At 36.8% G+C, this 24,100-nt stretch overlaps 1 protein-coding gene across 2 annotated transcripts in view; it reads left to right on the top strand.

Moving 5' to 3' along the window:
* Nucleotides 1–24,100, top strand: part of SLK (STE20 like kinase) — a 49,578-nt gene continuing 25,478 nt past the window's right edge. For both annotated transcript variants that reach the window (XM_086616353.1, XM_009980147.2), the window contains exons 1-2: nucleotides 1–150; nucleotides 21,334–21,498. In XM_086616353.1, coding sequence (XP_086472479.1) covers nucleotides 1–150; nucleotides 21,334–21,498 — 315 coding nt within the window. The remainder of the gene's footprint in view (nucleotides 151–21,333; nucleotides 21,499–24,100) is intronic.

Raw genomic sequence — 24,100 nt, 5'->3', positions numbered from 1 at the left:
ATGTCCTTCTTCAACTTTCGCAAGATCTTCAAGCTGGGTGGTGAGAAGAAGAAGAAACAATACGAGCACGTCAAGAGGGATTTGAACCCTGAGGAGTTCTGGGAAATCATAGGAGAGCTGGGAGATGGTGCTTTCGGTAAAGTGTTCAAGGTAAGGGCAAGCGGGCAACTCGGATCCGTTCTAGTACTGCTGCCGAGGCAAATGCTGTCTAAACCTTGACTATCTGTGAGCTCTGTCGCCTTGAGATACCTGTTACAGCATCGAGTTTCCCGGGAACTTCCTTAGGCAGGGAAGTGCTGCGCCCACCTGCCGCCCTGCGAGAAGGGACGTGTCCCGCGGTGTGAGAGAGCACAGCCTGTGATCCCGACGCCTCTCGTCCACAGAGGCTCTTGGAACTAAAGATAGAAGAGACCTATTAGGTCATTGTCCCGCCTTCAGCTCCACCCTACCCGCTGCTGAATCGCTGGCTTCTCCTGTATTTTGTTGGGGTTTTTTTTGGACTCGTGGACAGTATGGCTTCTGGTCTTACAAAAGCTGTATTTTCTTAGGTGTGAAGTTGGTACTTTTGTGGGTTTTTTTTTAAAGTACAGAAGGAATCCCATGAACAGTCAAATTGACTCGTGTGCCTTGTGCTTAGTTTATAGGGCCAAGCTCACATCGCTTATAATGGGCATTCTCCTATCTTGTTCCATGTGGAACTGAATTAAATAGTTGTGTTATCTTGGCTGTCTTTACGTGGCAGAATTCCTGTGTTGGATCTCCTAACTTCTCTCAGATGCTTGATATTTAAATATACTGGTAAAAGCAGTGTTTTTAAGGATGCTTATCTAGAATATATCAAGCGAAGTACAGCGACATAGATATAACACTGCTGGTGTTCGACAAGAATGTAACTTTCAGGCAAATCTTTAGCTACTTTTCCTCTTTCTGAAAGGGCATTAATGCTCCACATTTGATTTTGCAATAGTGTGGAGAAAGCATCATAGAGAACAAGCACAAGAGAATTTGGGAACTGGCATGAATTGAAACTTTGGAGCAGGTTCTTGAGAAGTAATATGAGAAAGAATAGCATTTACAGTGTTTCTGAAAGCTAATTTGGTCAAGAAACATTTATATTTAGAGTACTGCATTTGAGAGTTTATGAAATCTGGGTACTCAAGAAACCTGTGCTATTTTTGGTAGAAACTGTTTTAGACTTTACCGTGATGTTCCCTATTTGTAAATTTGAGCTAAAGTTCCACAGTTAGTTCAGAATGCTAGATGGGTTATTTTCTTTCCCCCCTAGGAATTTGTCAATGTTCTATTTTAAGAGCATCTAGTTTATTTTGATGTTGGTGTAATACGTAGTCTAGATGGTGGTTCTCGTGTATGTCAGTGTGGAAGATGAGTTTTTTTATTTATTTTTTTTTTACTAAAATGACAAGGAAACATGTCTGGAGTTGCTATATGATAAAGCTTGGCGACTATAAAAACATAATGTTATCTCTCACAGCATTTGCAATCAAAGTTTTTCTTTAAACTTCATAGAGGAGTTTTGATTCCCTTTTCATCAATATAATGCTATAATTCTAATATAATATAGTTTTCAGTATAATGCTCTGGCCTACAGAAATGACTGGGGAAGCCTCAAAGGCACAATACCGAAAGCGTTCTCCCCGACATGCATTTCCCCTCCCGTTCTCAAGCCTCTTTTCACTTCTCACTTGTCTGTAGGCATGTCTGCATTAGCAGTAGTCTGTAGACTGCTAAATTCTGCATTTCGGTGTCCTTTGTGTACAAGAAGAGAGTTTTTTCCAGTCGGATATGATTTTTCACTTTGAGATTTATTTCTGAATGTGAAATGACAAAGTGTTAACTGTTGAAATTGAATTTCTCAGAATTAAACTCTATTTTAAAAATTGTGTTAGTCAGAATTGCACATGTGGTTACACCGGTAAACTTGGTGAATGTAGCACGTGAAAATTAACAGTGTTCCTGGAAAAAATACATCCCGTTTTAAAACCCAGTCACCTACTGCATCTATTCAGCAGCGTTTCTTTTTGTTCCCATCTAGTTTGAGAACAAGGATTGCAGACAGATACTAACTGGACTTGTGTTCCTGCCTCTGAGCATGCTTGGCAAGAAACTGTTTCAAAAGCCAGGGTGTGTTACGTTGTTTTTTCTTGGATATACACCTCGAATGAGAAACTGCAAGAGTAGCAATTCAATACCTTCTCAAATTTTGGAATCGAACCTCTGAACTAGAAAAGAATTGTCAGCTTTTGAAGAATTTGTCTTTAAGTAATGTGAGGAAGTGGGTTTTAATTTTTTGTGTGTTTTTTTTAATTATTATTATTTTTTGTTTGTTTTTAAAAAAAACCTCTGCACACTATTGTCAATTTCATTTGCCAAAACTAGTTTGCCTTTGTTTAAGATCCTAGGAGTCAATTCGTGACAGGGGTTTGACAGATATGTGGTAAATGGAATTACCAGGTAAATAAGGCTTTGTATACTTTGGACTTCTAATGAAACATAGGTTAGGTTGGCTACACGCTACGCCTTCCGTGGAGAAGCATTTGGTTTGGTTGTGTAACTCACCTTCAGGACAAAGTATCAAATACTTAAAACTCAAAAACAACTCTTAAGTGTTTGTGACAGTGTTATGAAGCCTAGCTGATTAAAAATGCTGTGTCTAGTGATAACTAATTCTGTATGCCATTCAGACTTGTGTTTCATTCCCCTTCCTCCCAATCAAGTACAAGGATCTTGCTTATTTTTTAATAACTTAGCCAAGTTACTAGAAAAGCTTATTTCCTTTGAAACTGTTTGTTCTAGTTTTCCAAAGCTTTTTTAGCTCTTACCATTCGCAGGTTTGTGTTCACTAACTTCTAAGTAATGTTCAGAAATATTCCGTTTCGACTGCCGTTGCAAGTTTCTCTTGCGATCAGAGGAGCTGTGTAACTGCAGGCTGCTGACAGCAAAGGTTTGTGGTTGTATAGGACTTTCCATTCATTTTTCCCCTTTTCAGCCTCTTCAGAGGCCACTTTCAGGCTGTTTTCTTATCATTTTGCTCTTGGCTAATGAATAATGGTGTAGTTTTCCATCCTTTTTCAACTTACAGACTTTTGCAGTACTTCAGTATCAGGTTATGGCCTTATAACAAGACTTTTGAGGTTGCAGGTGATTGGTTTCCAATCTTAATTGCCTTTCATGGGTTATTTTAGAGTTACTGAATGGGCTGCCAGGGGGGTTCTGAAAGGCACTGAAGAAGCATAGTATTAGCATTAGGGGTTGATTTCAACTTTGACATTTGGCAGTCAGATCTCAAACTAGTCTTTTTCTTTGTTTCTTTCTTTGTGGGTTGTTTGTGTTTGTTTGTTTGGGTTTTTTTCATCTTAAGAGCAAGACATTGAGAGATTGCAGCTGCTCTTGGTTCGATAAGGTTAAGTCCCCTGAAAAATCTTGGGCTCCTAGTGTTAATTGTAATCAGTTTGCTTTAGAAATGGGTTACGTTATTACATCATGTTACTACATTGTGCGTTGTATTGCCCTGTTGTATCAAATGTCAGTTCAGTGCACATGGTAAACATCGCTGTAAGGAAAACGGTGTTAGACTGTAGTAATTTTAAGTCACCCTGTGAAGATTTTCATCAGCTTTAAGCTGCTTTCTGAATTCCCGGAAGTTGCTGTGCCGGCAGTGGGAAAACAGACCTTAAAACCCCTTGTGTGTTCCGTGGCTCTTTCTTGCTCGAGGTCCTACTTGAGAATCTTTGTCATGTGGCTGCACGTAACCAACTGAAATGCAGATATCTTTCCCAGTTAACCTTTTGAATGAAATCAAGTGCTGGGACTGCATTTCAGTAAAATTTGCCAGCTTTTTTTGGTCGTAAGAACATCGTACGCTAATATAAGAACATTTATATTGCAGAAGGACATTTTCCTAGTGTTTAATTGGTGTCACCTCTGAGCCTTTTGGCCATAGTTATGACAATTATGGGTACCATTCGTACAAATATACTAATTTTAAGTCTTCTGCGGGAACAGATTCTATAGTGGTAGAAGATATGTGACAGTATGCTATATAAGAAATAGGGTATCTGTATATAGAGAGAATATACAGTGTATATATATTTTAATAGAAATTGACTAATGATCATTTGAGAAGCCTTTGTGTTTGTCTGGTTTTGAATTGCATTCGTGCTTCTTAGTTTGAATTGGAATATTCTGTCGATTCATAGTACCTCACTTCTTGCCTCGAATCTAAGATGTTGGAAGCATTGTGTATACAAGATTCTTATAGGAATTTGGAAAATCAGATCTTTCCATTTCGTCTAAGGTTACAAAGACAAGTTTTCTAACTCTCAGCAATTAACTGGTGAATGGCTAAAAAGCCTGTTCTGCTTTTTCTTTAGGTTCAGAGCAGAAATGTTGTGGAAGCTGATAGCTATAATCATGGCAAACAGCATTACCCAAATGTATTATCTTCTGAAAATTACAACTACATTATGTATTTATATACAAACTCATCTCTGGCTAATGATAGTGGACTTTTGATAACAGTGTTTCCTCAAGTCCAGTAAACTAATGATGTTACTTCATTTAAGTTAAGCTTTTGTTTCTGTATGTAAAACAATCTTACCTGTAATGTACCTATACGACTTACAGGAGAGCTTGTTTTTGCTTTAATGTCTTCTACAGCAGGTAGAAACAAATAGAATTTTTAAATAGTGATTTAATAAGACCGGACCAGTTATACTATTTAATGATAGTGCGACCTTAAATGTGAACTGGCAATTGATGCATATGACTAACATCGTAAATTATTTTCTAATACTAGAAAATACTTTAATTAGTCTGACCTGAAAACAAAATCAGGGCAGAGCAAGGAGAATTTGTATTTCCTAGTTTCTGTGGCCTCACAGCACATCATTCTAAATAATTCCTACAGTTGGATGTGCAACTTGAATTCATCTTAATGACACTAATGTATCATGCTGCTTGCTAGGGTGGATATCTTTTACATCTGTAACTTAACACTTAGAGAAATAGATTTTGACCACTAACTTAATATCTGAGTTGAAGCACTGATAGGCTGGTTTTATGTCTCCTCTTTAGCTTTTGATTTACCTGGTGTTAACTCCGCTAATTCTTTAAAAGTATTTGTTAGCGCTGTTGGAGCTTACGAACATTCCTATATAAAAGATACAGTTCCCTGTGGAAGGATATTGCTTGAGTTTGAAAGTCTGTACGTTTGGTTCTAGTTGGAAGATTAAATTCAGGTTTGAAAATTTCCAAATACTGTGCTTCGTCAACCTGAAGTTTCATGCATGACTCTGCCATAAGTCTAGACCTGAAAAGAAAAAGCAGGTGAAAATGTCCTAAATTGAATTTTAATACATAAGAATGAACCAGTGCGGAACTCTTGGTGGTTTTGGTTAAAATTCTTTGCTATACTTAAATATATTTTGTTCTAATCTGTTTTCATTCATAATTGACTATATAAGTTGACCTCTGATTAAACTGGAGCAGTAAAATAGTGCAGTTGTCCTCAGGAGATCTGCATTAATAATAGTCACTTAAATGCGATGTTGCTTTGTTTAGCCATAGAGACATTAGTAGAGAGAGAGGAGAGTTGATTTACTCTCAAGAGGCAAATGTACAAGACAGCGATGTTCGATTTTTAAATATTTCGTCTAAGTAAGATAGAACTAAAACTTTAGCTAAAGCTTGCTAAGAACAGTCATTCCTGTGAGAGTAGCGTGAGTATTTTAGGGCTGCTGTGTATGGTCTAGATGAAAAAAGATGTGTAACCATTCATAGGAAAGAAACTATTTTAGTCTTGCTGGTCAGCTTGATGAGTTGCTCTGTTATGTTATCTCTATTTTCACACTATTGCAGTTTTATGATGTTGGTGATACCAGATAAGGAAAAGGCAGCATCACTGTTTTAAATCCTGGCAAAAGTGTCAAGGGGAAAGCTTTACAGAGCTCTTTACACCCATTGTCACTCTCCATAAGTTTTCTGAGGAAATTGGTAGTGCAAGAAAGTAATCTATAGATTGTAAACTGAGATAATTTTCATGTTTTAAATGGCTATTTGCAGAAGGTAATATCTCCTTTCCATTTTGTCTGTAGCAAGGAAATATTCTGAAGATGTTAGACGTATGGCACGTGTTTTGTGTCTCACTTTTTGGACATCTTTAAGTCACTTGGTTTAAAAACAGCATCACAATACTTAACTTATGAGTAATGTATTGTCTGTCTGCATTCAGAATTAAAACTGCAGATGAGTTTGTGGAGGATAAATATAGCATGCTTGTGATCACTCCTTGTAAAGGCACTCATCTTTTCCAAGGTGTTATATAGTTACAGTTATATAAACTGTATATAAATGAAATAATATCATGTATAATATAACATACATAACTTTTATATACAGTTATATAAACTATATAAAACTAAGTAAATAGGAAATCATTATTTGATTTTATTTATCTATGTTTATGAAAGTTCCAATTTTTTTTGTCATCTGATATTTCGTATTTCTTATCTATTTGTGTAAGTGCTTGGACTGATGGTTTCTTGTCTGGAGAGTAAAGCTTTGGATTTCAGGCATAAGCTAAATGCCACTGTTTAATGTTGTCAGACTGCAGAATGAAGCTTCTTTAAGCTATTGTAACTGGGTGAAATAATTCCTCATATCTAAGTCAGATGCAGGCTATTTAATTAAAATATTCTGATAAAGAAGCTGAAAAAAGTTATGGTATTGTTTTTGGGTTTTTTAACAGGTTTGTAGACAAATTGCTTAAACCTTTTTAGCTTAATCTTTGGCAGGGAAGTAATCCTCCAGTAATACAATCCTCCAAGCAGTAATACATGCTATTGTTGCAGATCAGTAGTTCACAAGTTTCTTTTGGTGGTGAAATTCTCAAATTTACTCAAATTCTAGTTTTGACAACCCCATAAACAATAATGAAGAAATAATTTGTTGGGTTTGTATTTGCAAATGCTGTAATACCCAGTTTGGGATTTTTTTTTCGTTGAATGCAGTTGTGAATGCGCCTCACATATTTTGTGGGCCATGACCCACGTTTTGAGAACCTCATAAGATTATAAACATCATTCAATGACAGTTGTATCTGCGTAAAAGGAGGAGCATGTAATTGAACTATCTGGTTTGAGATCTTAAATGCATTCCTTGAGACCCTGGTGCCTGAAATGTTGTTTGTGAATACTTTTTTGGTCTTTGCTTCTTTGTGTTCCACCAGTAACCTTTAATAATATTCAGATTATACATGGAATTGATGAATTCATAGTTTCACCTCTTTTGCCTGTTGTCTTACTTTACAGTAGCTGCCAAATTACTTAAATATAATGCTTATGCCATCTTTTCATTTGATGCTGTTTGGATTGTTCCAGTTATTGATGTTTAGCAATGGAAAAGCCATGAAATTTGCAGTTAGAAAACAAAGCAGACTGAACTAATAGCACAGAGTAAAAAAAAAAAAAAAAAAATTATGTTGTATAATTTTTCTCCAAACCCATGTAAAATACGTATTGTAACTCCCTCTATCTAATGAATTTTTAATGGCTTTATAACGTGATTACAGTATGGAATGCTTGAAAGAAATTTTAACTGTCAAATATGTCATGTGGAACCACTTTTTTTTTCCACTCAGAAATGGAAAAAAAATAATCTTTAAGAGAAACAAGACCTAGTACTCGCAGAATATGTTTGAAGCATGTCAGGCAATAAAAATTGGCTAAGTAATTTTCAATAAAAGCTAGTAGACTACCTCAAACCACTCTGCAATGGTATTTGGACTTCAACAACAAAATTAAGCTTTACTGTAAATGTTGATTTTTCCATTGGCATTTCAAATTTTCTGTTGAATACGCTCTACATTCACGATACAAACCAACTAAAGGACACGCTGCAGAAGATTTACCTAAAGCAAATAATTCACAATAAAATAGTAATGGAAGATTCTTCATGTATTTAATGCACCTACTTAAACTATCATATTTGGTTTTAGGAAGACATACTGTTTCTTATAGCTGTTCTAAATGTAAGTTGCAACAATAAAGTTACAGAATTTTCTTGTTTACTCTCCTGGATTAAGACTAGTTTGCAGTGTTCTGTGGGATTGCACGTGTTTATATAGAAAGGTTAATGTAAAATAGCTAAGCATGAATGGTGATTTGGAAGCTAAGAGAAAGGCACCAAGTTTTTTCCCTTGATGTAGCCATGTTTATATTTTTGAGCCATTTTCTGTTTAGTTAATTACCTATAGCCTAGAGCAAGAAATTGCTCAACTGTAGATTCATGCATGAATCAAGTTCCACCCACAATCTGGCTTTAAGAAGGTTCTGATTACCTGAAGTATGCTATTCTATGGTATGATTTTTAATTTTTGCTGATTTTTCTATGGAGAAGAATATGAAGAAATGAGAAAGTAGGATGGTACTACTTTATCAATTTATTGATCGGCGTTTAAAACTTACTTAATCTCTCCTTACTACAGAGGACTAAGTGGCTGTTACCTCAAAGTGTCAGTCTTAAAAAATTAATCTGTTGGGTGTTGTTTCAGAAAATCTGAAACTGAAGGAGGTCATGACAAATAAAGAGACTTTATTATTTTCAGAAAGTTTTTCTAAAGCCGCTTTAATGCAGTTATTCAAAATGAGTGGATGAGCACAGCGTGGAAGGGCAACTGTACAGTCTGCTGAAGCTTTTTGGGGAAACCATTACCCAAAATTGTTTTACTTACTATGAAAGCAATGATGAATCCCCATGCTAAGGCCAAATGGTTTTGAATCCATGTAGCTTGATAACGCATTGAAGACAACTGTCCCTTTGCTTTCTTCATATCTCATTGAACAGCATTTTCGATCTGTCTGAGACTTTATTGTTTAAGGAGGACTTTAAGGAACAGGATTTTGTCTCTACAAGTGTTTAGTCATAACTGTGAGTCAGAAAACAGTGTTCTGAGGGAAGTTACTGTAACTTTGTTAACACTACAGTAATAACTTAGCAAGACTTCTTGCACTGGAATTTATTCTTTCTTTATCTTGTAGGTAATGGTTTTCCCGACACAGATTTGTCATGTAAGACTGAAGCTTTTCTCTAGCACGTCTAGATTCCGTATTATAGAAGATGATTTTTCACTCGTATTTCGAAGCAGTACTTTACCAGGAAAAGAGTTAATGCTTTGTAATCAGAAGGCCTTAATAAAACTGCAAAACTTTAATTGAGAAATGTCAGTTGAGAGCTCCAGCAAGAATTAGCATGTTGCAGTAAACCCCCGTCTCCTTCACAGCATTTGTCTCAATCAGGCTTTATTCAATTCATGTGCTGCCTTTTTTTTATTTTGTGAAGTTCAGTCATGTTCCTGCCCCACCTTCAGCTTTTCCTGTTTGAATTGAAGAGGCCCAACCTTTTCAGTCTGCTTTTTATGAGGCAGCTGCTTGACTCTTTAATGATTTTAATTGTCCTTCTCTCATTCTCTTACTTGCTCAACTTGTGCGGATGCCACAAATCTTTCAGTTCAGCATTCAGGCAAACTGTTCTGTTTTTCAGTGCTGGAAAGTCATGGGTCAGAACCACAGGTCTGTGCAACTACATTGCATTGAAAACTCTGAACTGTGATCATTACTGGGAAATATGGCCAGAAGAGTTTGAATGAGAAGTGTCCCCAAAATGAACTCGAATCTTTCCAGTCATGCGGAGAAATGGGTACTCTTAGAGTTAACCCAAGCTTGTTTTCAGTCTTTCACCTTTTCCAACTAGTTTGTACTACCAGTGAAGGTGCATTAACCAAGTTTGAGTAACCTGCAAGAAGGAAGCACTGTCTGCTACTTTTCATCTCTCTGGGTGGGAAGTCGGAAAGCTCAAGCTTTTGCCTGTAGCAAGAACTTTTAAGCTGTTGCTTAGTAGCAACCTCAGATGTCCTGGTCAGCTTAATAACCCTGGAAGTTGTGTGTTCTTTTAGAAATATCACACACCTCCCCTAGCATTGAAAAGTGAAATATAAAAATGAGCTAGTGCACAGACTTGTTACCTTGCCTATTTGTGCTGTCTGTTTCAATGTTTATTGATGCTGTTGTAACTACTTAGTCCTTAGTGGCCCAGCGCAGGACCTCACTTTTGAGCCAGTGTAATATGAAGAAGATTCTTTTGAATCTCTGAAAAGCACTAAACAGGTATGGAACTGAGATGCTAAGTGAAACAGTCAATAACACATTTTCTCAAAAGCAAAGCGTTTCAATAGCTTTAGAAAGTACAGAAGGGACTTTTGAATGAAGAGTGGCTGGGTCTTTACCATGGCTGTTTGCCACAGTGGTTTCTGACTATGCAAGTCAATACAGCCAGAGTGCTGGCTTCCTATTGCGATTCCCAGCTCCTTCCTTGTGACAGGTCTGGTGTTTGCCAACCCCATGATGATCGGGTTCAAGGAACTAAGCCACCCAAAAGCTGATTGTACTTCTAATCTTCTTGGCTCCCCAGACCAGCTCACGGGAGGGCCAGACAAGTGACAGTGCTGATGTAAGGGAAAAATGACAGGATAGTGTCAGCATTGGCTTAAATAGCTATAACAGATAAGCATCAAGGTGGCATATTGGTATTCTGAAGTTGTTAAGGTATGTCAGATGAATGCTTTTTGTCAGGACAAAAGAAAAAATAGACGTACTTCTGTTGTATAAATCACCTGCTGTTAGCAACAGTACAGATAAAAAGGCAGTTTTGCTAAATGCTGCTGTTGGTATTGTTATCAGTCAGTGGTTCTGTCCCTTTGCATCACTGGCATCCGTGCTAGAAGAATTTTGTTATATAGACATATTTAACTGGAAATTTACTAAAAGCCTATGTTCCCAGTTTTGTTTCAGGTGATGATTCATGTCTCTACTTTAGATATGCTACATAATTGCTAGAAAAGAGTAAAAATTTTTTAAGACTTCTTATTTGGCACTACAGAAAAGTACAGAAATGGAATTGAATTTCAGAGTGAGCAGAGTGTTTTGAATCAAGAAATGGCTTAGATAATTTTCCAAAAGGAAGGGAATTCTGCATTCCCTCTCACTGTACAAATGCACAACAAAAGATAGCTGTCTGCTTCAAAAAGCCTTCAGCCTAATAAAAGAATTAAAAAATAAACAGAGAAAAGGTGGAGTAGGAGAAAGGGGGAAGTCTTGTCAAAGAGGAAGCGACTTCATCTCTAACAGCCATGCTGGTGCATCCTCATTGCTGTCATTTCTTGGGGACACGGGCAATATAAAGCTTTCATAATTCCATGAAAAGCGACATTGCCACACTTTTAGGAGACGAGAACAGTACTTCCTCTTGAGCATCTTGTGTGTTTAACTGTTTGCGGTGTTCAACGTTGTCGTGATACTCAGCAGTTCTGTCAGAGGAAGAACGTTGTTCCTACGTTGCATGAAAATCTTTTACTGAGAGAAGCTCACAAGTTCATGAGTTACAAAAGTTTGAGTAAAGCAACTGTTTTCCCTGTACATTTTTTGTGCATCAAGCTCTGCAAAGAGAGTTGAAGTATTTTATCTTGATTCATCTTTAATAATTTTATCAAGTAATGCAATTATTCCTGTGGCCATTGGTATTTATCACTAGCAGGTTAGGTGACTTCTGAATGAATTACACCAATTGGTAAAATGACAAACAGCAAGTGCAAAAAACATATCAGAATTTGAAGATTTCTCAGCAGCAGTATATTTATAAATGAAAATTTCTTTTTAAATTGACTGATCAATACTAGGACTGGCATTCATATGGTCTCTGAGAGTAGTCAGTTTTCTTAATTTTTCAGTTGTTTAAATTCACCAATTAAAAACCCAACAAACCAAACAGTCTGAAAGGCAACATCAGAAGCAATGTGTTCCGCTAGGGTGCTGAATATGAATGAAGTTTACTTACAGAAGCTATTTCTGTGGCACTTGAATAGCCAATTTCAAGTAATACCAAATGTTTATTCAGATGGCTCCTTCTCATCTCCTGAGATGTCATACATGCAGCACAAAGAGAGCTGGGTCATTATAAACTCTGTGTGAGGCAGCCGTTCTAATTTGCGCGTCAGAAAGTTTCACTTTGTTTTCATGAGAAGGTATGTAGCTTTAGGGTCATTACTTGAGACCCACAAGAAAACTACTGGCAAGTTGCAGACTGTACAAACATTAAATAGCATACATCATCATAGTGAATTTAGTTATTAATAAAGTTCATTATAGAACTGACTTGCAAATAACTTGTTTACATTAAAGAGAGCTGAAAAACACCGGCTGAAGTATATTGATTTCTTTTTTTGTTGTTGCTGTCTTTGCAGTTGGTGTCTTATAAGGAAGCAATAACTTTCCTCTAGAATCCTAAATTTCTCATTATTTTTAAAATACATTAATACCATAAAGAGGATATTAATTATTTTCTATAACAATTTTACTTAAAAACCAGATATGATGATGTACAGCTTTTTTATGAAAGCTGTTGAAAGCTGCTCCTCTTCCTTTTTTGTTACTTCAGAAATAGGGGAAGTTTCATCTTAACAGACTAGAGCATGCAAGGAGCAACAGAATATATGCTTGGATAGTTTTGCAAGAGCTATTGCCACTTTTGATATGGTAGTGATGTGGTCGCCTTTCGTTTCCCACTGTTACAACTGGGTCTTTTTGTAAAATACTGAATCTTAAACTACCTATACAGTTTATATTTTTTCCCTTAAAATATATGGATTATAGTTTGTTTATTGTATGTTTTAGCAGGACAAAGAATGAAATGGGGTGATAATGGTTCATCTTGTTTCATTTAATCTTTGCCCTCTGCCTATTTAGCTGTGCTCATTGCAAGTCTTGAATATGGTTCACATTGCAGCATGAAATTAGACAACCTTTTTGCAAACTGCCCATGTTTTCGAGCCAGTAAGATGTATACACTTTAAAGGACAGTTAAGTTACACCTGTTACAGCCCATCATTTTCTAAAATGAATACATAAAATAAATTGTCTTAGTACGTGTCTTTAAATGCCTTACTTCTGCTATATGAAATGTAAAGCTTTTAGTAATATTCTTTACTTTTTTGACAGCTCTTTTTCTTTACTTAATGGCTGTGCCACGTTTCATTTCTATGACTGTGTAGTTTCCCTAGTAACGTGTCAGAAGGCCTTTGTTTAAGGGTTCTTAAAGTCCAAAGAAATAGTCGTTTTTCTTTCTTTTATTATTTTGTTGACTTGTTCATTTCCAGTTTGGGAAGACAGAATTTTCTGTGCTCAAGTCAAATGTGCTTTTTTGTTGTTGTTGTGTTATACATGAATAGTTCTGCTGGGTCAGCAAACAGCTGTAGCCATCTTACATCTCATCTGGCTAAAGGCTCTGGGCAGAGGAGATCCCAATTTTGTTTTGTAACCTAACTCCAAGGAACGGAGTAAGAAGGAACCGTGGGTTAAAATAAAGAGAATTCTAGGTTGATGCAGTACATCGGTAAATGTACACTATATAGTCTGTAAAGTGCTACCAAACGTAATAACTTAGTGCTACATGAAGCCAAACCGCTCCTGTGGTGTATCTGCAGAAAGCCACAGAGTTAGCTTTTACAGCTCCAAATGTTTCCCTGGGAAAAAGATGTCAGCAGGAGAAACACCGGCTCTTTGAGCTCAAGTGAACTGAAGCGTCGTTACAGATGTTAAATGACTGGAAGCAAGATTATAACATAGGATCCTCCCAGGTAAAGGAATTGGAAGTTTCTTAAGTTCTGTGCTCAAACAAATCACAAAACTGCTAAGAGCAAATAATAAAATTCTCAACTCTCAGCTTGGCAGCATGATAATTTTCTGAAAAAACAACAGTCTGGAGACAGTTTCAACTCTAACTTGTTAGTTGTCTTAAAAGTAATACTAGTGAACAGCTAGAATTAGCAATTGTTTGATTAAAAAAAAATCTTGATATTTTTTCTTGGAAGCATTATTAATTTATGTCATCTGGAGTAAAGATGTGTTTATTTCTGGAATAAAGACTTAATTTTAAGCCATAGTGACTAAAACAAACTTCTAAATTAATAAGCAGTAAGCATTATGGTTTTGTTTGTTTGTTTTTTTCTAATGACAGAAGACTGAATAAATAACTAGGATATCTGTAATCCAAGATGGGGATACACTGGGCTACTGTCTTTCGTGGGAAGTTGAAGTCAGTTTAGGGCTGATGCTGTCTGATGCTGGAGAAAATGGAGAAAACCTCTGCCAGCAACTGTTAGTGTCCTCTGCAGATGAAAGATACTGGCAAAGCAGCTTAGCACTGCAGGGATGAACCTTAATTTGTCACACCTCCCCCTTCTCAAGTACAGGAGTGGATTGTAATGCAGAATTGTGTATTTTGATGTTGCTTTTGCAAATGGTATGTACAGTCATTATAAGTGAATTTAGGAAAAACGTACCAGTCCTTATGCCTCTGACACCACTTAATGCTTTAGTTACAAATGTTTTCCCAATATTGTCAGCTGGTTTTCCCTGTTGCTTTTATGTGAGCTATCCATAACAAAAGAAGGGAAAATAAGATTGTGTTATTATAAACCAGCATAGCATATTTGGGTGATTTTCTTGCCAATGTTTAGCAATTTAATTTTTTAAAAAATTTTTATTCTGTTTTTTAAACAAATTTACTTAAACAAGAATAATGATGCTGAAATCTCATATAATCTCCTCTGTTAAATTTCCTCTAAAGGACTGTTTCAGTTATTTTGCACATATTTCCCAGTTCAGGCCTGGTACTTTTCAAATATGCATATAAATATTCCTTCTGATTTCAGTGACACAGTTGCATGAATTGGGATGGTAACTCTGCTTAGCTAGTATATAAAATACCACAGAATTAATGAAGATACATAAAGGGAATCATGAGGTTAAACATCAAAATTATACTCTATACCACTCCCAGAAATAACTTGTGGAATCCTCAGAAACCAACTGTGGAGGAAGCGGAACCACCACAATAAGTACAAAGATAATGTTAAAAAAGTGAAGTTGTCATGGAAACCTCTCCAAAACTAGTATAACCACAAAGGCAGCGCCAGACCACAGTATAAGGAAGATGTTCTTCAGGAGCTTGAGTTGAACCCTGCATTCTACTGTATAGAATTTGCTTGTAGGAAATAGACATACTTTTATCTACGCTTCTATTTCAGTGGTTTTTCCCTGGCATTAAACATTTCTTAAGTCAAAGAAACTGTATAGTAGCTTTGATACATTGTGCAGCCAGGGAAAATTTTTGGCTGATCAGCTGTAGTTTAAGGCTGTATCACTTTTTTTGGTAGACACTATCATAGAATGGTTAGGGTTGGAAGGGACCTTAAAAATCATCTAGTTCCAACGCACCTTCCCCTAGATCAGGTTGCTCAAAGCCTCATCCAACCTGGCCTTGAACACTTCTAGGGATGGAGCATCCACAACTTCTCTGGGCAACCTGTTCCAGTACCTCACCACCCTCAGAGTGAAAAATTTCTTCCTTAGATTTAATCTAAATCTCCCCTCTTTCAGTTTAAAGCCATTGCCCTTTGTCTTATCATTACATGCCCTTGTCAAAAGTCCCTCTCCAGCTTTCCTGTAGATCCTCTTTAGGTACTGGAAGGCTGCTAGAAGGTCTCCCCAGAGCCTTCCCTTCTACAGGCTGAACAAACCCAACTCTCTCCTCCTGTTTGCGTAGAAGAGGTGCTCCAGCCCTCTGATCATCTTTGTGGCCCTCCTCTGGACTCGCTCCAGCAGCTTCATGTTCTTCTTATGTTGGGAACCCCAGAACTGAGCCAGTACCCTAGGTGGGGTCTCACAAGAGCAGAATCGCCCGCCTCGACCTGCTGGCCACACTTCTTTGGATGCAGGCCAGGATGCGGTTGGCTTTCTGGGCTGCAAGGGCACATTGCAGGCTCATGTTGAGCTTCTCATCCACCAGCACTCCCAAGTCCTCCTCCTCAGGGCTGCTCTCCATACATTCTCCACTCAGCCTGTAGCTGTGTTTCGAATTGCCCCAACTCATTTGCAGGACCTTGCACTTGGCCTTGTTGAACTTCTTCGGTTCATTATCTTTGGAATAATTATTTTGTAACAGTCATTTCAGCAGTTTTAGCTGTTATAACTGAAGTTAGCTGACTTTTAATTCCTTGGACCAACCATACCTATAATTAAACAAAAAATTGAAGTTCTCTGTACGTTTTTTTATTACTACTACATTTTCAAATGTTGAGCAGTGAAAACTGGTGCAAAATAATGTAGCTTCTTTGAAATGATGGTCTCATCTTAATTTCCGGAAATCCGTGGAGGTTGCCATCTCTCTCATTGGCCTAACTCGTGATTTATTGTAAAAACTGTGGTTTAATATTGCAGAGGTAACTATTTGCTCTTGAGTTCAAACTAGTACTTTTAATTACATTTCTCGACATTTAATGTTAAAATTAATGCTTCCTTTTATCTGATTAATTAAAGTAGATTTTTTTTTTCTGAAATTCACTAATAAAGAACACCTTTCCATGTTTTGAAAAGAATTTTGAACACTTGATCCTGGTCAGTCATGCAGGTTTTTTTAGTTTCAAAATACAGAGAACAATGTTAAATATGGTATAGTAAATTTATAGAAAACAAAGTCCAGTAACTTTTGCAGTCAGTCATACTACTTCTTGCAGATTTATTTGATCGGGCTGTTAAAATCTGAAATTATGATTTACAGGCGATTTTTTTTCCCTTGTTTAAGAAAGGCTGAGATCCACGGCTTTCTGATAGCTATGAAAAACAGCTCTTGCCTTTGTGTTGTACAAGGAGTGTTTTTCAGTACTGATTACTCAGACATCATCAGAAAGCATAATGGAGCTAGATCTGACAATCCCAGCTTTGCACAGAAGTGTAGCTTTTTGCATGCAAAAACATCTTTTGCTGAATAGGGATGTGCGTATTTTTCATTTTTTGACAACCTTGATGATCTATGATTATGACTATAGTTTCGTTGAGAAGACTGAGTCAGAAAGGAAGAGCTGCGTAATTGATTTGTTTTGCTGCCTGCAGAACACACGGTGTGGTTACGTAACATCTCAAAAGCGATCATGCAGCAGGAAGAAAGGTGATGAACGATTTTCTATCTCGTATCTCAGCTTTGTTTCCACTTGGCTGAACACTAGATGAAGGACAGACTTAACTTTTTTCAGTTGTAAATGGTGTTTAATTTTTAGATGTCTGCATGCTGCATCGCAGGAGAGGAGCTGCACAGTTGGGAAGGAAACATTTGCTGGTGGTAGGAAACTGAAACAGCTCCTCACAACCAGGGCTGAAACTTCATATTGGTCATCTAAAGATGAAAGGCTATGAGTTATCTCTGAGCTGTAATCCTATTACTCTGCACGGTGGCTCTGCTCTCCCTGCTGTCTGTGGCTGGGAATATGCAAGTTCTTGGCTGAGTGCCCAGACGGTAAACCTGTCTTTTAATATTCTGCTATCAGTCTCTTCACAAAGCTTCTAGCTCTGACACTCATATTTGGTTATATGATACTGTGTAAAAACGCAGGATTGAAAGGGAGGAGTCTCTGATTTTACGTACTCGCAGATCCTAGTTTTGTGTGGAATGGTTACTCTTCTTTCTTATATGTTTTCAAATTTTTACATCATTTTTGTGCATTAGATGTCATTGTCATTTTAATGTGAGGGATTTAGGTTCAGATAGAGAAAGAAATTTGCAAGTTCTAATTTACAAGATCATATTTATTCTATGCAAACCTGCAATCCATCTTTTTAAAAATGCATATCATATTGCATTAGTCAGATCTTGGAGGAATCAATTATTCCAATTCCATTTTCAACTATTGTGTATGAATCTTTTGAAAAGATCAAATTTTGTTAATACAAAGAAAGAAAATCTTTTTTCCCCTTTCTTCCTCCTCTCCACATAAGGCAGGATTGAACCGTAACTATTCAAGATGCCAGTTTGGATTTCTTAGCATAGGACTGAAGTTCAAATAACCTGTCATGGAAGCAGAAACCAACTGTATTTAAACAGAGTATTTGGAATAACTCGAATTGGTAGTTGAGAGCTAAAGTATAGGAAGAAACTGCTGGGCTTCTGATACAGGACATGTTTTGAAAGGGCAGAGCCTCTGAGTAATATGAATGGTTATTTGACTTTGAGTGCTCATGTAGCCAAATGCAAAATGAGTCTATGCAAATCAAGACTGCATTTACACAAACACTTTTGCCTCTGCTCTGACCTTTGGAGAATGTTATGTGGCAGAAGAAAGACTTCAGCCACAGTCCAGAAAAAACGAACATGCCCACACAAAGCTGTAAATGCTTTTTGTTCTTCTTAATCCAGGTTGGTTTTTTTCCCCTGTACGATACAGTGCTACATAAATCTTATGCATGAACAGTAAGACAGTTCAAAAGAGCATATTTTTAACGTGCTGTTTACAGCAAGTCACATGGATGAGTATTTATTATGGAGTGCATTGTGGGCTGGAGATGAATAATGCCTTATTCAAAAACAACTTTTAAAATCATGTTTAAAATAGAAAAAGATTGGGTTTTTTTCAGGTGTAACTTGATGTATACTTAAAATGTTTTATCAGTCCTCACAAATACTTGGTAGAAATATGCTAATTCTAAAACTTTTTTTCTTTTAAGAACTGGAAAAAAAGTCTGAATCTAGACTTACAAAATCTTACTATCTCAAGTCAGAACAAAGGCAAACATTTCTTTTATATAATCATTAAGATGCTCATAAAGATAATCATACTTTCTCTATAATCACTTCTGGTTTTTAATGAGGTGTTTTAATAGAGCTACCACAAGGAGGAAAGAAACAAACTTACTCAAAGCAGATTTCTAGTTACTTCAAGGAAAAGGATCTGGGAAAAATCAAAATACAAAGTACTCTGTCAATAGAAAAAAGCTATATATGCTATAAATGCAGCAAACTCCCTAACGTGTAATCATGGATGCTAACTTACCATTGCCCCTCTCTCTCTCTCAGAGGTGAAACTGAATCTGAAATCAGTAACATCTGTTATTTTTACCTGATGTAGAAGTTTAAAATAGTTTTATTTAAAAATATATTATTACTGCTATATAGTTTACATTCAAATTTGTGTAAAAATTAATTTCAGCTTTTTTTCCATGATTTTTTTTCCTAAGTATCCTTCTTGTAAGGTACAGTGGAGAGTGCATGGCCATGCATGTTTCAAAAAAGTAAATTTATAGTTAACATTTGAATTCTTTAAAAAGGGCTTTTAAAACCATTTTTCTGCACATATAAAGCTACCAAGTCTAATTCTGTTATGGAGTCAGACATCTGTTTCACCTTTCATGTTTAATTTACAGTGCAGCTCTAGGAGAGGAAGGCTGGTCTTTCATTCTTGCTATAAAGCATGAAACCAAAACAAATGATGTTTGCATTATTAAGCAGAGCTTTTTCTTTTTATTAGAACGTGTGTTGGAAAACTTCTCAGTGGTTTGTTTTCGCATAATGTTACACAGATCCTTTATCTTTGTTGTTAAAAATGGGAGGGTAAATATTGAGGTTGGGAAGGCTGGTTGTTTATTGTTTTGGAAAGAATATTGAGATAAAAATAAATGTTACAGAAAACCACTACCCTCAACACAAGGTGAATCAGCTAGGACTATGCTTGTAAGTGTGTTTCGCTGTTACTCCCGTTTTTCTGAATGTTAAAAAAAAAAGTTTATCTTTAAATCTTTCATTCTCTTTTGCCGCATTAAGAGAATTATTTATGGCTGTGAAAGTAATAATAGTTAGACCTTGGAAGTCATTCCTAAGAATTCTTACTTGCTGTTTTTGCAGCTTTTGTCTGATATCAGTGTAACGAGGTTAAGTGACAGAAGTCAGGTTTTGGGATTCTTGCTGAATCCAGTCCTGGGTTTATCTCAACTGCCTTTGGGGCCAAGATGGCCCATGCACCAGCCGCAGCAGCAGAGAGACAGGACGAACCACCTCGTGATGCTTCACATCAGGAGCCAGAATTACCCCTGCAGGTTCTTGGTTTTTGCTGCTTTGGAGAGAGCCTATGTCCCTACTTCACCTTTAATTTCATTTGAATGGCAGAAGCTAGGTGGAGTAAATCTAGGCCCTTTCTTCATGGTCTGTACATGTAATTGGTGAAGTAGACTTCAGTCCTACAACTTCATTTATTCAGACGCAAAAGGTAGCCACTGGAAATGCCCTGACAAACTAGTGTTTTTATGACAGCTTGAGAAAATATACTTTCTTGTTTAAAGTTTACTAAATTCCAGGTTACTGTATTCCTTCAAACATAACTTGCAAGAGAATTATTAGAAAGTGTGTATAATTTTGTATGTGTGTATATGTACACACACATATATAGGTGGTGTGTTTAATATTTGCTTTATCCCCCACATATTAAAAAAAATAATAATAATCTTACCTTGCCTAGTTTTGCTGGATTAGTTTCTCAATGATATTCTGTGAATGAGTATTTACAGCAACTGATTTCTGAAAGTTTTTGCTAATTAAATAAGTCACCCTAATTGTAACTTCTTATGTTTAAAAAAGGCAAAGAATATTTAAATGCATAGCAGAAAATATTTTTTTGTTTGTTTGTTTCCCTTTGGTACCCAAGGTCTTGTTTTCCTTTTGCTTTTTGAGTCAAAATCTTACTTGTTTTTCAGTTGACCTTGTCACTACAGCAGTTGTAGCTCCCTAGTCTTCAGGTGTGGAGTAATAAAGTAGAGGCTGGCAGCGTTTTCCATGTGGCCAGCTTCAGCGAGTAGCCATCCATGGAAGTCCTCCTAGACTTGTGAAGCAAAGAGAGCTAATAGGCTTTTTGACATGTGAGCTCGAACATAGCTCCTGGCTGGAGAACCTGCTGATCACTAGTGGAGGATCTGGTTTTCTCCGTGGCTTTGCCAGCAGCTGTGCTGCCACTACGTGGGGAGTGCCAGAAGGGCAAGAATGTGCAGTCAGGAACGAGAGGGTGGAGGCTGCTTCCAACTCCTTGCCAAGTGTTAACAGATAGTTTTTTGAGGAGCAGCACAGAACTTCATCTTAGGAGCACAAAATAGTAACAACCTTAAGATATTCACTGCATGACGGTTTTAAAAAATGACGAGAATGAAGTTGGCCTTGAGAAAAGTTATTAAACCCTTTTTCTGCTGGATTTTATCTAGTCTTTAGTATGCAGGTATTCCTGTTTTGTAGAGAAGCTAACTAAAGGCAGGAAAATAGTACAGAACTGTCAAGAGAGGGTTGATTGGGGTTTTTGTTTTGTTTGTTTGGTGGTTGTTGTGTTTTGTTGTTTGGCTGGCGAAGGTTTTCTGGTGAAATTAACATGTTATCTATTTGCTGTGACTTTTGTAGGCTCAGAACAAAGAAACGAAAGTACTAGCTGCTGCAAAGGTGATTGATACTAAATCAGAAGAAGAACTTGAAGATTACATGGTTGAGATTGATATTTTAGCATCCTGTGATCATCCTAATATTGTTAAGCTCCTAGATGCTTTCTACTATGAAAACAATCTGTGGGTAAGTATTTTCTTCTCTACCTGCTTTTACTTACTTCAAAAGGTTATTGAAGTTACTTTTTTTTTTCCTTGATTTTTTTAAAAACATCATTTGTCCATCACATTTCTTCTGGATTGTCACTATCAGGATAACTCTTCAGTTTCAAAACTAATTCGTAGATTGCAAGTATGACTTTGGAAACTGTGACTGTAAAATCGAGTTACGCTGAGTCATTTGGTCAGGAGTCTGAATCTAAGCTTTGGGAATTAGCGGTTCATTTCGGTGTGTGTATGGAGGGAGTTCTTAGTCAGTGCTTAATTGTAACGGCAGGACTCGGATTTTAATTACATTGCCACAATTTGGAGTGATATTTGGAATCCACAGCTGAAAAATAAATAACGTGCTGAAAAGATCAGCCTGTGAAGTGTGTATTTTATATACAAGTGAATTCATTGGTACTTCCAGGAAGGACAGTTTACCAGGACTTGGACCATAATTAATTTACTTAAAATCTAGATATTTGTACATAAAAGTATGGTGGGCATAAAGATGACTGTATGTCCCACTTCTGCTGTATCCTGTGCACTGGGTAGCTTTAGCCATGTGTCCTGGTTTCAGCTGGGATAGTGAGTTTTCTCCTTCGGAGCTGGAATAGCGCTATGTTTTGAGTTTAGCATGGGGTTTGGTATGAGAAGAATGTTGATAGCACGCTGGTGTTTTTAGCTGTTGCTAAGAAATCAAGGACTTTCCAACTTCCAGTACTTTGCTAGCGTGCAGGTGCACAAGAAGCTGGGAGGGAACACAGCCAAAGCAACTGATCCAAATAAGCCAAGGGGATGTTCCATACCATGCAGTGTCGTGCTTGATATATAAATGAGGGTTGGGTGGGAGATTCGTGCTCTGTCTTCTGGGTCTGTGGTTTCAGGTGTTCTCTCCTCCGGGATCACTAGTTAGGATTGGGCTGGGCATTGGTCAGCTGGTGGTGAGCAACTGCACTCTGTATTGCTTGTTTGTATATTCTCTTAATATTATTTTTCTTTTATTTTATTCCACTTACTAAATTGTTTTTATCCCAACTTACGAGTCTCCTTACCTTTACCCCTCCAGTTGTCTCCCCCATCCCTGTGGGGCAGGGAAGGATGAGAGAATGGCTGTGTGGTGTTTGGTTGCTGGCTGGGTTAAAACCACAACACTAGGAAATACAATTTTTTCTTTTAGGTGATCCAGTGCAATGTTTATAAACGCTTTTCAAATTGTACAAAGAATACTTTTTTTTAAAAGTGTTTATAATTAAAAAAGATACCTAAAACAAGTAAACGAAAATTTCCTTGGAGTCTTAAAAATGTGCTTTATCCTTTAAGCATGAAAACAATGGAAGTGTAATACCGTGTTTCCTGATGCAGATTTATTTTGATAAGCTTTGTGAAAACTTGGTGTGATCTGAATGCAGAGTAAATGATATTGTATAAAAGAGTGGAACAGTGAAAAAATTTCCATGCATAAAGGTCAGCATGAAAGCAAGTCTGCATAAAGGCAGAGTGTGAAACCAAGCGGATAGGCTTCACTGGCAGAATAAATACAGGAGGGGAGTAAATAGTTTGAAAATAAAATTGTAGCTATATAGTTACAGTGAAATGCAGAGGCAGGAAAGCAGCGAAGGGAACGCTATAATGATGTGGTAAGTAAACAGAATTTAGTGGAGGAAAAAAGGAAAAGTATGATAGTTGGACATAAAATATGTTTTTGTTTTCCAGTTTTAGAAACACTATTTTTCTACCAAAGAGGCTTTTGTCAGGTTGTCAGATCAAACTGCAAATTTTAGAGAAAGAAATTCTTTGTTTTCAGTTTTCCACACTTAACTTACTTGGCAGTAGGTATGCAGAACCATGTAAATGGCATAATGGTATAAAAGATTTACAGAGTTGCATTATTAATACATTTGTTAGTACCATTGCTGTGAGGATTAATTATAACAGTAATTTGAATAATACGTAACATAAGTGGTGTATATATGAGTGTTATGGTATAAGGTATAATTTGACGTTTCCTCCTTTCTGGGCAATTATGCTCTGATTTTAAAAGTACTCTAAAGGAAAAAAAAAAGATATTACTTCCCAAAATATTGACTGTTAGGATTCTGACAAGAAATACTCGTTAGCTGTCAGACTGAAAATTATAATTTAAAGTTCAAATTAAAGAAGAAAAGCACATCAGGAAGGGCAGGTTGTCAGTCTTGGATGACCTTTCCTCTTTTTTGCCCTCCTCATTTCCTTTGTCTATCCTCTTTTTCCCTTGTGTATGTTCTTTCTGTCCTGCATGTCAGCACAGTTTGTGCCCCAAAGTAGTTGCAGTTTATTTTTGTTCCAAATGGAAACTGAGAACTGGAGATGGAGTTGTTCCAGTATTATTAGATTCTGGGATAAAAGCCTTGATGTATTATAGATATTAATGAAATGGAGGAATATGAATGTAAACATCTGATTTTACTGATACTACTGGAAAATCAAGTAGCTCTTACACTTGGACTTTTCAGTCAGAGAGATTGTACTAGAGAAGCAAAGCTTAATAATCGAGAAATGAGTTTGTAAGGATTATGTTCCTCACATTATAATGAGTCAGATTT

This window comes from Tauraco erythrolophus, chromosome 9 (genome assembly GCF_009769465.1).
Source record: "Tauraco erythrolophus isolate bTauEry1 chromosome 9, bTauEry1.pri, whole genome shotgun sequence".
NCBI lineage: Eukaryota > Metazoa > Chordata > Aves > Musophagiformes > Musophagidae > Tauraco > Tauraco erythrolophus.
The sequence above is the reverse complement of the archived record's forward strand: the minus strand, read 5'-3'. Positions and strand labels throughout refer to the sequence as shown.